The sequence below is a fragment of the Manihot esculenta genome, chromosome 4 (assembly GCF_001659605.2).
Source record: "Manihot esculenta cultivar AM560-2 chromosome 4, M.esculenta_v8, whole genome shotgun sequence".
In the NCBI taxonomy this organism is placed as follows: Eukaryota; Viridiplantae; Streptophyta; class Magnoliopsida; order Malpighiales; family Euphorbiaceae; genus Manihot; species Manihot esculenta.
In genome coordinates this window covers 6,654,324-6,672,869 of record NC_035164.2, presented here as the reverse complement: position 1 = coordinate 6,672,869, position 18,546 = coordinate 6,654,324, and the positions used below count along the sequence as shown (strand labels likewise).

General features: G+C 29.4%; 1 protein-coding gene and 1 non-coding gene across 2 annotated transcripts; one reads left to right on the top strand and one right to left on the bottom strand.

Annotated features, from left to right (window-relative positions):
* Positions 1-16,271: 16,271 nt before the first annotated feature.
* Positions 16,272-17,398, bottom strand: LOC110610846 (tetrapyrrole-binding protein, chloroplastic). The gene has a single exon (XM_021750920.2). It carries the CDS (start codon positions 17,304-17,306, stop codon positions 16,488-16,490), a length of 819 nt encoding a protein of 272 aa, XP_021606612.1. The 5' UTR covers positions 17,307-17,398; the 3' UTR covers positions 16,272-16,487.
* Positions 17,399-17,875: 477 nt separating this feature from the next.
* Positions 17,876-17,947, top strand: TRNAT-UGU. The gene has a single exon. It is a non-coding gene; the product is annotated as a tRNA-Thr (tRNA).
* The last annotated feature ends 599 nt before the right edge of the window (positions 17,948-18,546 follow it).

Here is an 18,546-nt window from a genome sequence, read left to right as displayed (position 1 = left end):
CTGCAAACTCATTGGCAAACTCTTCCCATGACATACTGTCCATTCTAGGCTCCACATAATTCTTAAACCATTCTCTGGCCTTCTTGCATTTTATTGTGAAACCTGCCATCTCAATGGCTCTCCTATCATCTGCTCCCAATTCACTGGTGATCATCCTAACTGCTCTGAGGTAATCAAATGGATCATCTCCTGTGTTATATTTCGGAGCATCCAATTTCAAGTACTCCGTCATTTGAACTTTACCTCCAGATGAGCTAGGTTCATGTCTGTCAACAACAGGGGCTACTGGTTCTGTTTGTGGTGGTGGAGGTACTGGTTCATTTCTTTCTGGGTGTGCTGCACTTAGATGTATAGGGGATGGTGGATACATAGGATATGGTGGATATGCTGGGTAATAATGAGGATATGGCATATATGGCATGTATGTAGGATATGGGTCAGGGTCAAAGCGAGAGTACTCCGACATCCCCTCCATCGGATACTCTGGATCCTGAAACACAGCTGGATAATCAAATCCTGAGGCCTGACCACCTCCCAAAGATTCTCCCATACCTTCCTCAAAACTGCCTATACCCATGCTGTCATCTCTAGACTGATCATCCCTCCTTTCCTCTGATCTTCCTCCCCTCACTGTTCCTCTTCTGCTCTCGTCGACAGACCTTCTCGGGTCTATTGACGTACCTTCCCTGCTAGATCTCTGAGACCTTGCCCTTGGCAATGCAGGAGGACGAGCAGCTGGTCTCTCAGTCTCTGGTGGGACTCCAGTCAATCGAGCTGATCGACGAGTTCCTCGCATCTTTACTCTGGAAACACAACATATAACATACCACTTAGCACATAAACATCACATATCATACACAATACTCATGGCAGATCATAGCAGATAGGACTCAAGACCCTATCCTAGTGGACATGATTTCCTATTGTGCTTGATCACTTCTAACCTGTCTGAGCCCAACACTGTCTCTATAGGTCCGATCATATGAACCTAGGGCTCTGATACCAATCTGTAACGACCCCAAAAAGGACCGTCACCGGCGCTAGGATTCAGGTCGGCTTAAGGCCGCCAGAACCCGTAGCAAGCCTGCTATACTCTCTGTGTACCTGTAAACCTCATACATGATCATACATATTCTGTGAAAATAAACTCTTTTCTGAACCAAGGCTTAACCTGTGCATGCACTATCTCTGTACTCTGTACTCATGTACTCTGTACTCTGTATCCCTGACTAGAGCTTGCTCTAGATGGGCTATCTCATACCTGTTAAGCCTGGTTTTCACATACAGGAAAACATATATACATATCCAGATCATGTACAAAACATACATCACTAGGTCACTAAGTCAAGCAACAACTATTACATCTCTTTAAGATTACATGTCCACTCTAAGCTATTACAGATCTCTTTACTTTTCCTATACTCTGCTGGACTGTCCCTGTACACTGTACACTGAACCTGCAAAACTGGGGTAAGGGAGTGGGATGAGCTCTATAGCCCAGTGAGTAGAACAGTAAAACATCTCAATAAAATATGATCTCATGAAATGCACCATATCACAGACAAGCCACATCACGAGTAAACCTGTCACCACATAGTCCCAGTAACTCTGTGCCAGGGCGTAGAATCGAGCACCTGGTCTTCCTGTCATATATGTATATGTGTATATAACACCTGTGAACTTACCATTGCCAGGGCGTAGTCAAAGGCTCCTGGACTTTGCTATATACCTGCCAGGGCGTAGTCAAAGGCTCCTGGTCTTTGCTATACGTGCCAGGGCGTAGTCAAAGGCTCCTGGACTTCCTGTCTGAGACTATTGGATCATTCAGCATTTACTCACATCATCATCAAATATCAATGCAATGCAACATATTCGTGGACTAATGCAATCACCCTATGGCATAAACATGATGCATGAGATATGCTAAAAGCAATTTGTGGTTCAATTAAAAGTTATAAGTTTAGTTCCACTCACCTCCGGCTATCTGGACTGACTGACTCTGCAGGCTCTGAAACTCTGGAGCAGTACTCACTGCTGTTCTCTCTGGTTCCTCTGGTCTGTACCTATACAGATAGACTCAAATAAGGGACCAAACTACTGTATCAATACCTCTATTAAACTCTCCAAGAATCCCCTGAAACTCACTTCACTAGCCATGCAAAGCATGCAAAAGAAAAGCTGGACAGAACACTTTCGGCGGCAGGTTCGGCGGCCGAATGTCCTCTCCAGAGACGAAACTCAAGCACCTTCGGCGGCACCTTCGGCGGCCGAAACCCCCAAACAGAGCTGAACATACAAAAACACTCGGGGGCAAGCTGTGGCAACTACGCCACCATGCAAGAGGTTCGGCGGCCGAATGAACCTTCGGCTGCCGAACCTGAGTTCATCCAGAACTCAGCTTCAACGGCAAACATCTCCTCCTTCCCTTTAACAACTCCAAACATGCATATACCAACTCCTCAACACACATATACATAAGTATATGATCACAGGGGTCCAAAACTATCTAATAACCCCAAACAACAAATCAAACATAACACATAAACAAGTATCCATGCATAACTCATCAAAACTATCATGAATAACCTAAGCATACTTCTCCTTCCTTTAACCCTTCAGAAAACATATTCAAGAACATCACTTACCTCCTGAAGTAAGAAGCTACACACTCTGAACAAGGGAAAACGGATCACCTCCTCTCACACTCTCAAACTCTCTCAAACTCACTTTTTGCTTCAAACCCTCACAACTTGGTAAACGAGCAAACTTTTGCATGAGCTGCTCAAACTCAGCAAATAAACCAAGGGAGACGTGGCCAACTTCTGGCAACAAGTTGGACATAACACCTGTCCACAATGCTGACTAAGGATGGCTCAAAAGCTGGCTGACCAACACAGCTTCGGCTGCCGAATCGCATGCAAAACCATGCAACATTCGGGGGCCGAACCTGAACTTCGGAAGCCAAACATTGGGCACTTTCGGCGGCCGAACTTGGCTCCTCTGCCTTGGTTCATTTCAACTCAAAACTCAAAACTAAAGAACTGTAAAACCAGAAAACACCTCATAACACTTGAGACAACATAATTCCTACCCTTATATAGAATCCCAACACCCCGGATTCCATCAAACAACAGAAATTCCGGTGCCGGATTCGAGCCGGGTATTACACCGCCGAAGGGAGTTTCGGCCGCCGAACCCCCTTGTGGAGGCAGCATTCGGCTGCCGAATCTTGCCCCCGAAAGAAGACTTTCGTCTCTGTCTGGGAGTTTCGGCCGCCGAAGGTGCCGCCGAACCTGCCTGACTTTCGGCTCTGGAGGGACTTTCGGCCGCCGAACCTGCCGCCGAAAGTGCCCTGTTCAGCCATTTCTTGCATGTTTTTATGTGATGTTTTCATGATGTTTTAGGGGGTTTTTGGGGAGTAGTTTATAGTTTTGCTCAGGTGTGTTGGTCCCTCATTTGAGTCCACCTGTGTAGGTTCGGACCCGAGGAACCGAGGACCCCAGCAGTGAGTTCAGCTGCTTCGGTGTTGTCAGAGTTAGCCAGAGGTGAGTGGAACTAAACTCAATCTTTTAAATTAAATGTTTTATCATATTTCATGCATCATGATTATGCAATAGGATGATTGCATTAGTATTCACGAATATGCCGCATTGCATCGATTGTTGTTGATGTGGGTGAATGTTGGATGACCCAATTAGTCCATGACAGGAAGACCAGGCCCCATGCTACAGGCCTGGCACAGAGTAAGAAAGACCAGGCCCCATTCTACAGGCCTGGCACAGAGTAAGGAAAGACCAGGATCCCATCCTATGGTCTAGCACGGTTACGGGACTCGAAGACCAGGAGCTCAGAGGAGGCCCTGGGGAAATGGTAAGTAAAGTATGTTCTGACAGGAAAGACCAGGACCCCATTCTACAGGCCTGGCACAGAGTTAACTTGGACTAATTGGTGACAAGTTCACCCAACCCTTATGTGAATTGTTTGTGTTATGATGCATTCCATTTGAGCATAGTGTTAATGTGTTTTACTAGCTCTACTCACTGGGCTTCTAGCTCACCCCTCTCCCTTTACCCCCAGGCTTGCAGGTACAGTATAGTGCGGGAGTCCGGATAGAGTAAAGAAGTCATGCTTATGTAATAGCTAGCAATGGACATGATCAAATTGTAATGTAGAAGTACAGTATAGTCATGTAATGAGGTTTATGGATGTTAGTGTGTGCTTGACCATAGATTGTTGTATCCCTTTTTAACACATGATCTTAGAGATTTTTATGATGTTTATGTAAACCAACTCAACAAATGTTATACCACCCATTGGGGGTACAGATGAGATCCCACAGAGGGATCAATGTTATGTTAATGTTATGCACAGGTTGAGTTTGGTTGATGAGTATGGAAAGAAAAATTTTAATTTTTATGCATGTTGTTGATCATGTATGGGATTATACAGGTTCACAGGTTTTATGTCAGGCTTGCTACGGGTCCCGGCGGCCTTAAGTCGACCCGGATCCTAGCGCCGGTAGCGGTCCGATTTTCGGGTCGTTACATTAACTCTTATTTAATATAATTCATTTTTCAGAAAATGATTCATTTGAATTTTTTTTTTAAACAAAAATTTTTTAAAATAAAAAAATTAAATTTTTTCATTTAAATAAAAAATTTGTTAAAAAAGAAATGAATTAAATTTTTATAAAATTAATAATTTCAAATGAAAAATAAATCGTGATCTACCATACATTCATATATAAATAATTAAATAATTAAATATTTATAACTAGAGAAATTTAGTATTTAATTTTTGGATATTATTATTATTAATAAGATAGTTTCTATATTTTCAAAAATTTATTAAAATATTTTTTAAATTTTTATTTTTTCTCTCAAACAATAAAATAGTCATTTTATCATTTTTTTATTAAAAATAAATAAAAAATAAAAAAAATTTTAAAATTTAATTTTAGCTTTAAATAAATTTCCTTTTTTAGTTTTTAGATATTATCATTGTTAAAAAATCACATTTTTTAAAATCTATTAAAATGGTTTTATTTTTTTTATTTTCCTAAAAAAATGATAATTTAATTTTTTTACTATATTTTTAATAATAAAAATAAATAAATAAACTATTTCATTAATAGAAATAAAAAATTAAAAATATTTTAATAGTTTTTAAAATTAAAAATTAATTTAATAATAATAATAATATTAAAAATTAAATAATAAATTTTTCTCATCAATATTAAATATTAAATACTAAAAAATATAAAATAACTTTTATAATATAAAAATGTGTAAAATCTTAATTTTAAGTTGTCCAGTAAAATAGAATTTACGGTATGAAATTAAATTTAGCATATGAAGATCACGTCTTTCGCTTTATCATTTTTTCTTTTGGTGACGTATAACCACTATCCTATAATAATACCACATGTTTTTGTCAGCGTATTTCTCTTTGTCAGGTAACCATTTAATTTTCGGTGCGCATGTTGATAGGGCTGTAAGATGGTAGGACTGTAAGATGTCTGCGTTTGTCTATTCTCCTATCTTTCATCACATCATCAGACTATTTATTTTCTGATAAATATTTGCGTCCGTTCGATTTACTTTAATTTTATATTGAAATGCAGGATTTTAAATCAGTCTATTTTTAGAAATTTAATAAATTTTAAATTTATATTCTTTATTAAAATCTGATTTCATCCCAAATATAAGTAATTCTGACTGTAATCAATTTTAAAATATTCAATTTTATATTGAAAATAAATAATTATGTAAAAAAGTGAACAACGTGCAAATCTAAATATCAACTGATTTTTTTTTTTTATATAAAAATGAAGCAAATGATGTATTTAATTTTTTTTTTCTTTTTTCCCTTTACCCTCACTTGACGTTTTTGTCTTGTCCCATCATTAATATTAATCATTGTGATTTTTTTTTTTTTTAAAAAAAAAACAGAATGTGTCTCCTTCAATATTATAATATATTATTAGTTTGAATTTGAAAACGTGCTTACTTGATTAATAAATTATTACCCCAAACGTTATATTTGATTATTTTTCTAACGGCTAGTTTTATGTTGATCTAAAAAAAAAAAAAATTATATTCTACTTCATTGATGCTTTGTCTTTGAGGCAGCAAAATGGATTTCAATTTGCTGAGAATCACCTTCGCATATGTGAAATTGCTTTTAAAAATAGTATTTTGTGTATTGATTTTTTAATATATCATCGTCCAGAGATTTAACACTCGAACTGAAGTCGAACGCTAGAGAAAATCATTTGATAAAAATGAATAAGAAAGTACATCTGTACATGCAAATCTACGTGGATAAATGGTACTACAACAAATGTCGATTATACGTCATTAAAAAATAAAGAAAAAGTGAATAAAAGAGATACGTATTTTTCTTAATAAAATTTAGATACTTATTAACTCTATTTTCTCTTGATATCAACATCTATTATCTTTTTATAAAAAAAATTAATTTCATTTATAAAAAATATAAAACAAATATATCATTATTTTTCTGAATATATTACTATTTACAATGCATTAAAAACATAAATTTATTAATTTAAAAATTAATAATAGAGTAATATTAGTAGAGAACATATTAAGAAATAAATATATAATTTTTCATGTAAAAATAATTATCAAATTTTTTTAGGGAAAAAAGATAGTAAGAAATTAGGAAACACCTCATTTAGTGATAAAATTATTGAAAAAAAATATTTATCTAATTAAAACATTGCTAACATTTGTCTTATAATCAAAATGATTCAAATTCAATGGAGTCGAACTTTAAAAAATTTAAACTTGACTAAAAAATTTTAAGCAGGCTCAAATCCAATTTAATTCAATTAAATTTTATTAAATTCGAGTTTGATTTCATTAAAATCTCATTTAAACACAAAAATAAATTTATTAAAAAAATTTAAACTCAAGCTTGATAACATAAAATTTAAGCTCGAATTTGAAAATTAAACTTGATAACATAAAATTTAAGTTGGAATTTGAAAATTAAATCAATTCACTTTTGTAATACAAATTTATTTTTATGATTTATTAATTATTAATAATAACAAAAAAAATTACATTTATATAACAAAATGATTTAAAATTTATTCATTACAACAATATAACAAATAAAAAATAACAATTCCATCAAATAATATAAAACAACTAAATTTAACACCAAGCTTAATTATTAATTATTAATATATTATCATTTAACTTTTAATTCAAATATATTATTTATATTAAGTTATTATATATGATAAAAAATACTATATAATATAAATATAAAATATCATATATGGCATAAATATACTAATACAAGTATAATTTAATTATACAATTATATGTATACTCATCATAAATAAACTTTATCAATTTTATTATATACTTTAATTTATGAAATTAATTAAATGATAATAAATATGAGATAATTATAAAAGCACATGTATAATACAATATGAACTGTGGTGTAAAAAAGAGATTTAAGAAATATATTTTTAAAGATTAAAAAAGTGTGCACTCACAGATTTAGCCTGATGGTAAATGCATCCTAGTAAATTTGAGAGATCTCATATTCAATCCCCCACTCTCCATTTTAAAAAAAGATTAAAAAAATTAAAAAAGTGTGTACTATAATAGAAGATAAATATATAAATTCATAGTCTATTTATGATTTTTGTTCATATTTTTTTGTTATGTTAAAATTATTATTCACTTTTTTATTTAAATTATAGTAATATATAAATTGAGTTATTATAACCTTGTTTAATTTTATTTTATTTTCAAAAAATCTTTTAAAATATTTTTTAATATTTAATAAAATTTAATTTATTTAAAATGATTATAAATAAAAAGTAAATAAAAAAATTATATTTTTTAATATGTATAAAAAAATAAAATGAATAAAAATTATAACACGGATGAAATATTATATTTATCCAATTAAAGAAAAATAAATGTATAAACTTTTTTTTTAAAATAAAGGAACTACTAGGCACTAATAATATATAGTTTAATATTATTTAATTTTTTAAAATTTAAAAAAATAAGAGAAATAAATAATAAATATATATTAAAAATAATGAATATTTAAGATAATATTTCTTATCGTAAGTTATTTATAACTTTTTCTATTAAGAGGAGAATTGTCACGATCCAACTATAGATTGAACTAGCATTAAGATTTGGACTGGCCTAAAAGTTTTACAATAAGTAGTAAGTCTATCGTCCGTTAATTTTCAACTAAAGTTTAAAAGAAAAAAAAAACTCAAATTCAAAAAATTAAACGGACAGAGTTCTGTTGTAAATAAGATATATTATCGAAGAAAAAACTTAGCGGACCTATAAGATAGATAAAAAAAAAATCCACACATGGGGAGCTTAGCTTGCCTTCACAATTAGGGGTGGGCATTTGGTTGGTTGATTTAAAAATGAATTAAACCGAATAAACTGAAAAATCAAAATTTTAGTATGTGTGAAAACTGAACCGAACTGATTTTGGATAGAAATAGAATCAAACTGATTCAATTCGATTCGATTGGACTTTTTAATAGGTTTTTTTATTTTTTACATCTTATTTTTAGTATTATAAAATTTAATTGAAATATTTTAATATTGATTATGGTCTAATCTCTCTATATTATCAAAAATAATATATTATTATCATTAACCGGTTCGCTTCAGTTTTTCTGATTTTTCTGACTAAAATTGAATTGAACTGAAATAACTGAAATTTTTTAAATTAAAAACCGAATTGAATCAAAATAAATAAATTACAACTATAATCCAAAATTTTAATAAATATGTCATATAAATTGTAAACCATTAAGTCTCTACTTAATTAATTAGATCAAAATCGTAATTCTTTTAAATTATAATTTTATCCCAATGTCAATTTATATGCAATTAAGTTCTACTTGATTTAACTTTTCATTTTATTTTCTCATGCAATTATTTATGTATGTGACCCATTAGATTCTGAAATTAGCATGATTTATCAGTGTAATTAATATCCCATCATCACAAATGTCCCGATTTAACATTTAATATATGGAACAACGTTAAATCATATTAGATCTCATCTATTAGCCACCGATTGAATGAAATTTCAAATCTCATTTACTAATTTCATTCCACTTTGCGTAAGGATTTCATGATCAATGCTAGCAAATAATAAATAGGACATTCCCTAATTTAATCTAGGGTGATGAATCCTACCTCAATTACACAAATACCTTCATACAGTTCCTAATATATTCAATTCATCCCCATTCATTACTTATAAACTAAGTAAAGTGTGAGATGAATCAAAACATAAAAGTCTCTATATAAGATTATTTATTGATTTCAAGTCAAAGAATAATTTATATAACCATCACTTAATTAATCCATAAACACATGTTATTTTTCATATGAATTTTTCATGCGGGTCAGTTCAGTGTACTTATTTATAAAATAAACATTTACATATTAATTCTAGATATCTCACATATCTCAACCTATGAGATCGGTTGCATAACATAATATGCACTAGTTTTAACAACTCTAATTATTGTCCAATCATGATAAGAACATCGACCAGAAATATTTGGAGACATTACTTAAATACAATAGGAAGCTCACAATTATAACTACATTATAATTTTCTTCGCATTAATATGGTCTCATAGACTTTATTTTTACTTAAAATTCAATTAAATTAACACTAAAGATAAATAAGAACCTTTATATAATGTATTTAAATACTTAAAATGCATGAAAAATAATATCCAGCTAAACCAACAGATTGACTGTAGAGCATATTAGTAATAATCTCCCACTTACACTAAAGTCAATCACCCATATGACTTATCACACAAGTATAAATGCAGTAATTACGTTTCTACTAGAACAATGTTATAGTAAGAGAATCTTTAAGATTCTTATTAGTGAAACTCGCTTTATCTCCACATCTTTTCTTTCAATGATTTCTCTAATCAATTAAAATCACTTAAGTATATACTTGGATCTTTAATGAGATGGGTTGCTTTACTTATGCAATGGCCCAATTATTATCATAGTTCAATGTAAATGGATCAACAATGTTAAGAACTTCACCAAGTTCAGAAATGAACTTATTGATTCAAAACTGTCATAAAATCTGCAATGGTCTCTAGTTTGGAACATTTTCAACTTACTGCCCCACTATTTAGAGTGAAATTGTAACCAGATTGAGATTTTTTATCATCAAAATCTGATTGAAAATTCACATCCAAATATCTATGAATTTTGAGTTCATCAATCCCTTCAAGTGACATAGTCAAGAATTCTTGGATTCTTTTATGCTAAACCGTTTTAGCACTTTGTCAATGTAAGTGGATTGGAATAATCCTAGCAACCTCTTAAATTTATTTCTATAGATATTAATTCCCAAAATATAAACAACTTCTCTTAAATCCTTCATGATGGAATTATTGGACAACCAAATCTTTACAGCTTGTAATAATGAAATATCATTTCTTATTATTAATATGTCATCTACATATAAAATAAGAAATACAACTCCACTCCACTAACCTTCTTGTATACATAAAGTTCATCCATATTTTTTACAAAACCAAACTGTTTGACTGTTTCGTCAAAACGGATATTTCAATTTCGCGAACTTACTTAAGTCCATAAATGAACATTTGCAATTTGCATATCTTATTAAGAAATTTCTTAGATTCAAAACTTTCAGGTTATGTCATGTACACATCCTCAAGAAGATTCTCATTTAGAAATGTTGTTTTGACATCCATTTGCCAAATTTCATAATCATGGTATGTTATTATTGTAAGTAAAATTCTTATGGATTTAAGTATAGTTACTGGTGAAAAGATTTAATCAAAGTCAATATCTTGTCTTTGTCTGTAACCTTTAGCAACTAGTTTGGCCTTGTATATTTGTACATTGTCTTCCATGTCAGTTTTTCTCTTAAAAACCTACTTGCACCCAATGGGTTTTATCCCTTCAAGTGCATTAACCAAAGTCTATACTTGGTTAATACACTTGGAATCCATTTCAAATTTCATTGCTTCAAGCTAGTTTGAAGAATCAATATTAGACATTGTTTTTCCAAAGTTGTTAGGCTCATCAGGTATAAGTAAAATATCGTTATGAGTCTCCACAAGAAGGTTTAACCTTATTGGAGCACGACTTGTCCTAACAGATTTTTGCAGTAGTGCTTCAACTTGTGTTTCCACATCAAACATTATAGTTTTTGGTTCTGATTCCACTTGGATGTCTGTTTATAATTTTTGAACTTCTTCAAGTTTTATCTGACTCCCACTGTTTAGAAAAAAAAAAAAAAACTCTTTTTCTAGAAAGGTAGTATGTTTTGAGACAAACATTTTTTTTCTCAATGAGATGATAGAAATAATATCCAATAGTTTCTTTTGGATATCCCACAAACTTACGTTTATCTAACTTAGCTCCTAGCTCATCAGATACCAGACGCTTCACATAAGCATCACATTCACAAATCTTAATGCTTGATAAGACTGACCTTTTGTTAGTCCACATCTTATATGTGGTCTTATCAATAGATTTAGATGAAACTCTATTAAGAAAATATATTGCAGTTTGCAAGGCATAACTTTAAAAGGACAAAGATAAGTCTCCAAGACACATCATAGACTGTGTGGTTTCACTTATTTTTATTTCGGTGTCTATGGTTCAATTTATGTTAAATTAGTATTTTGTGATATGATTTTCTATCAATATTTCTGATAGTGTCTAAAAGTTGCTACTGTTTATTACCAGTCGTGATACCGCATATACTACTTTGACACAAAATGAATAACAGATTAAAGAGTGAAAAATCAATAAAATCATATGGTGTTTTTTGTACTTTATCCTTAAAAATATGAATTGTTGGTAAATAAATAGTTTATTCTTAATTAACTTTATTTTAATACAATAAAAAATTTAATTTAATAATTTAATAATTTTCTTTTACCTGAAAATTTTACTTTTAAATTTATTAAAAAATTAATATTTATTTATTTAGTATTTCTTCTTAATACTATTAGAATGTTAGTTATTATAAATAAAAATTAATATATTAATATTATTTTTAAAATAATAAAAATAATATTAGAAAATAAATCTTATATAAATTTAATTTATCCAAAGAAATTTTAGTCACTAAATATTATTAACGATAAAAATTTTTTAGTGTTAAAAGGTTTTAGGATATAATTTGCACTAAAAGTTTTAGCGACCCAGCGATGAATAAATTTTGTTTAGCAGTAGAAAATTTCTTCATTAAAAATATTAAAATATAATTTACGCTAAAAATTTTAGTGAAATATTATAGCGACAAACAAATTATGTTTAACCATGATCGCTTTGTCGCCAATTTTTACTATTAGTGATGACATCAAATATACGTCACTAAAAAATTATTTTTTGTGATATTAAATAAATTTTTTTAGTTGATTTTCTAATGGTATTTTACATTAGGCTGATAAAAAAAATCATAAACTTTTTCTGTTTTAATAGATTTATCCTAAATTATAAAAATTAATTAATATATTTATTAATAACAACTTAAGTTTATTTATATTCTCTGGTTAAGTTAAATTATTAAATTTAACGGAAATATCATATCGTGATTCTAATCAACTCCTTAAATTAATATTTTAATATATTTAGAAAGAATAATGATAAAAATAACCTTAAATTTTATCAATTTCAATAATTATATCTTAAATTTTTTTTTAACTGATAACATATAAAACACAAGTCCTATCCAAATCAAGACAAGTGAAAATCTTAGTCCGGACTCTATTATTTACATTTAGTTAAGGATCTATAATTTGGTCGCGTTAATGGAATGTCCAACCAAACAATTTGACCTGTTATTAATTCAACCTCTTTTAACTTAAAACTCATGAGAAATAACCTCTAATCCCACTCTCAGTATGAAACTTTGAATGTATGTATTATGATAATTTTGATATAGTCAGGAGAGATATAATTTTTATTGGCTAAATATTAAATGAGTCAATTATCTACATAAATAAGCGGCTTAAAAAACTTGTCAAAAGTGTAATCTTCCCCTTTGAAAGGACATTTGACAAGTGTATGATATACAAAGGATGACATATATACTCCATCAACTCTTGAAAAGGGTATCATTTTCTTTATCTTCTGGGAATACTTTTACTCATATACAACTTAAAGAATCTTAGTCTCCAAAATATATCACCCAGCTTCATTGCTCTCCTATTTACCACCTTGACCACTACCTAGGTTCATTTACTTCTTAAGAACTCTGTTAACCTCGCCAAGTGTCATAATTCTATACTCTTCAAATCTCAATATCATCATTAATAAATATACCAAAATTAAATTTTTAATTTAGTTTGATTTTTAATTTTAATTTGATTTACTTATAACTTCACGATATATTTTTAAGAGCCTATAACGATTTTCTAACACTTGTTTGCATTGATCATTATAATTATTACATAATTATAGAATACAAATATTATAGTGACATTAGTTATTGGAAATTAAGAATTATGATTCTCTCTGCTTGAAAAATTAATAAGCGAGAATCATAACTTTTTTATTTCCTAGAGATAATATCACCATAATACTTATTATTTATAATTATAAAAAAATTATACTTATTAATATAAAAAAATATCAAGAAAGATTTATCGACTCTTAAAAATACATTATATGAAATTATAAGTAAATTAATCAAACTTAAAAATCAAATAAAATTAAAAACTGATATTGAGATCTATTTGTTAAATATTTAAGGTATAATTGCTGAAATTGGTATTTTGTTTTTTTTTACAATAATCCCTTTTGGGTTGTATATTAGAATATTAGTCCTCTGTTTCATATTTTTATCCACTTTATTTTTTAACTACTATAAAATATTTTTAGAGATCTTTTTAAAAATAAGACAAAATTAAATAAAGTTGTAATAATTGATTTATATACTAATATGGTCCAAAAAAAGAAAATAAATAATAATTTTATAAAAACTAAAAAAAATGGATAAAAATTATGAAATGAAGGAGTAATTTAAAATATTGATTAGGATAATAATTTATTATTTCTGTTATATTTAATGATCCAACTTAAAAATATAATATAAATAAATTTAAGTGGTTAATATAGGATACATTAATTAAGTTTTATAATTTGAATATATTTTTATTAAAATACAAATAGTTCAAATTTTTTAATTATTATCTCTTTAGATTATAATAAAAATTTAATTTAATAGAATTAAATGTTAGTATAGGTTCTTAATAATTTTTGTTAAATACTAATATAAGTTTTTTACCATGTTTAATTTAAATAAAACACCAATATAATAATCAAAATCAAATCAAAGATTTTTAAATAAAAATAAAAAAAATAAATTTGTAATTCTTATATGTAAGTAAGGGTATTTTTAACAATACTAATATTTTCCTCCTACTTTTTCATGAGTTTTGTCTTTATCCTTTTCTTATATCGTAGTAAAAATAGCACAATATTTTTTATTTTTAAACTTTATTAAAATTATTTTTAAAATGCCACATCATTAATTACAGAGATGTCTGTTATTCATAAAGAGAAAAAAACGTTAAACCACAAATATTTTTTTTAATTTTTCCATAATAATATTATTATATTAATATTAATTATAGATTACAGATGGAGAAAATTTTATTATTTAGCCATTAATTAGTTTTGGCCAACTGACCTGAAAAATCAAATCTTTACAAGATATTGTGATTTTATCTTAATATTTTAATTTTAAGCCAAAACTAAAAGTTATATAAAAATTTTATTCTAATAAATTCATTACTTATTTTTTATTATTAAACGTGGCCCGCACTCACAAATTTAATTTGATAGTAAATATATATGTTATTATCAGAATAAATTTTAGAAATTTTGAATTTTAATTTTCCAATCCACCAATTTTCATTTAAAAAACAAAGTGGATCCCATTTCAACACATGAATAAACCTTAATTACTAATTAAAAAAAATCCTAAATTAAAATAATTATAATCAAATTTCATATCCTTTTTGCCCTAATAATCTTGACACAGCACATTAACGTTGCAAGGATAGTATCAGTTGCAAAGACCATAATTATCTTCATTCGCAAGCAACCATATAACTGAATCATCAACAGTTGTGACTTTGAAAAAGTTTCAATTTTTGAATCTCTCCAAATGACCCTCGTTTTTAGGGGTGATTCTATCGTATGATCTATCATAAAACTTGAGAGACTATTGTACAGAAGTAAATCTTCTAGCTCTAGAAATTGTGAATGAGAGATATGAAAAGGTTGAAAAGGGGATATGATAAATTGATATAAATTAGAAGCTAAAATAATTTTTTTTTTTTTATATTTTATCATTCTAACTTGCATACAGAGCTTCCACCCAAACTCATACCATGAAAATAAGAAAAGATTATAAAATTATAGCTCAGAATTTTCATAATTAATAATCATATTTAACACTTATAATGAAAATATAAATCAATTTTGCAATAAATAATGGCTTCATGAGACACAGAAAATTGCGTTTGTGGATTTTTTTTTCATCAACTTAATTAATTATTATATAATGCTTTTTTTTTCTCATATAATTAGCTTAATTGAGATTTAAATTTTAAAATTTTTTAATTTTAAAGACGATTTTAATATTAATAAATTAAATCATATATTTTTTACGAGTTTGAACTTTTATTCAATCATTTTATATTATAGTATGTTTATTTTCAATGAAATGATTGTTTATGAATGGAGACCAAATAATATTATATAATCTGATTTATTTTAAATAAAAAAATAATAATAATTATAAAAGTATTCTATAAAAATAAAAATAAAAATAATCTCCAAAAACATTTAAAATATAAAAAGGAAAGCAACTAAAGTAAAAATACAAAAGAACTTTAAATCTTCTTTCTTCCTGTAGAAGTTCATATTCTAAGATGGAGAGAGAATAGGGTATGTAAATATGAATGTAAAAAACTTAGTAGGAGGGGTCACAGAGTCTCTCTTTATTCTTTGTTCTCCAATAACGTATAACCATCACTCTCTACAATGCTATTCGTTCTTGTCACTCAAATCCGGACGTACAAACTTACAAACATATGAACATATCAGCGTATCAATTTCTGTCAGGTCATCATTTAATTTCTTTTTTGTGTATATACTGATACTGATAAAGTTCGTTCAGTAGAATCTATTGGATTTTAAGACTGATTCACCTGATCTCAATATGAGTATTAGAAACCCGACGGTCATTAAAAGTAATAAAGTTGTAGTCATGCAAATACAATGATTTTCTCCTCTAATCCTATCCTTCATTTTCTTAATTTGCTCTAAGCCATGCAAAAAAAAAAAAAAAAATTCCATTTTCTTTTTCTATTTTATTTTCCCTGTAATGGGTATGTGCTTAAATTATCAAATAACTCAAAATCAAAAGCTATAATTTGGTTTAAACAATCTCTTGCTCAATGGCTTTGAGTTCTCCTCTTCTCTCAACTCCTTATTGGATCCTCCATTTTCATTTCCTCCATCAACAACTAATTCATCTTCTTCTTCTTTCGTATCTTCAAAAGCAGGATGATTAAGAATGCTATTGAGAAGTTGTGTCCCTCTAAGTGCATTTGTCAAAGGCAAGTGTCCTTCAGGAGTCTCATCATTAAGTTCCCAGATGAATTCATTAGGGAAAGATCTGTAATTGTATTGCTCAACTTCAGTATCAAGCTTTTTCATCCACCCAACCTTGAGAAAAAACTTGCTGAAATCTTTGTTAGCCTTTTTCTGCCATATTCTCTTTTGAATACTGTATCCAAACTTGTTGTTACTGTATTGTTTCCACAGTTCATCAATGGCTTTAAGGTCTTTCTCTGAGATGAACTGAACTTCAGAGAAGAACACATACCCACGCTTCTGTGCAGCTTCGCCTGCAAGGACTATGAGGAGGCGGCGAGTTTCTTCATCTGCCTGGCGGAAGTTTCGGGTGGAGAGATGTTGATGGAGGAGGTCAAGGGAAAATGTTTGGGAAGATGGAGTGGTGGAGGTGGTGGGGGAGATAGAGAAGTTGGTGGTACAAGTGGTGGTGGAGGAAGAAGAAGATATGGAGAGGGAGAGAGAAGTGTTGGTGGTAGTAGAGAATGAAGTGGTGGGTTTGAGGAAAAGAGAGGAGTTGGGGGTGGAGTCTGAGTGGTGTAGCTTGACGAGAGAGTAGTGGTGGTGGTGGTGGAGGAGGGATTGGAGGGGGTTGGGGGCCATTAGAGAGAGAGAAAGAGAAAGAGGGGGTGAAGTTAGGAGGTCATTGAGGTGATGAGGGAGTTGGGGGTGGTAGTAGAAAGAAAAGTGATAAGTTTGTGGAGAGCAAAGAGATGTGGGAATTGAGGGAAGATAAGGAATTTGTGAAGAAGGAAGTGAACAAGCCAGTAAGGGCAATACAATGATGGATTTTGATTGGCTAGATGTGGGTGAGGTTGGATCTTCTCTCTCTATCATTAATCAACTGAAAAACAAGTTTTCTAATTTTCCAAAATTGACATTAAAATATTTTCTTGATATTAAACAATGATCTATTTCTCTGTTCAAATTTGATTATTGCTAATTAGTAAATCACACTTCCATAATATTTTTGGATTTTTTTTTATAAGTGAAGCTTTGTCTTGAAACTAAATTCTCCTAATTATTAGAGGATATATAAATGTAGACGAGATGGGTTGTAGAGATTTTAAGCAGATTCATTTCATATCATCATATTTCATATTACTTGAGATTTTTCTTATTTTACGTAATTTTAAATTTTAAATATAGACTTAAAAGATTTTTCATGCAAAGCCCTTATAGCTCAGTGGTAGAGCGTCAGTCTTGTAAACTGAAGGTCCGTAGTTCGATCCTGCGTGAGGGCATATGTTTTTTCGTTCATCTACCTTTGCAATTATCATACGTCACCATCGCTAAACGACTTTGAAATGGAACCCAAAAACAAGTAAAACGACATTCAACAAAGTCCATTAAATTAAATATTTACATTTAGATTTGTAAATTTATTATACACATTTTAATTATTTTTATATAAATTAATATAAATATTTAATCTAACAAATATTAATCAAATGATATTTTTATTTGGTATTGTTATTTTTTTAAAAAAATTAAAATAAATTCTTGTAAAATTCATTTCAGTCAGTTTTAAAATTAAAAAAATTAATTTAAAAATTGAATACTTTAATTAAATCAATTGAATTAAATTTTTATAAAATTTTTAATTTAAAAAAAAAAATAAAAAACTTTGCACTTTTAAATTTATTTAAAAAATCGGCTCTTGAACAAATGGAATCCAAGGAAGTATCAACATAAATATTAAAGGAACCACTTAGAGGAGGCTGCCATCTAGGGATGCGATGATGAGGGCCACGTACTTGAGGAGAAGGTATAGATACAAGCATTTGATAATAAAAAAAATTTTCAGCACGAGCAATTGTTCCAAAGGACTAGAAGTAATGGA

Excerpts from the sequence above, each read along its gene's own strand:
- LOC110610846 (XM_021750920.2), bottom strand. The coding sequence starts at position 17,306 with ATGGCCCCCAACCCCCTCCAATCCCTCCTCCACCACCACCACCACTAC.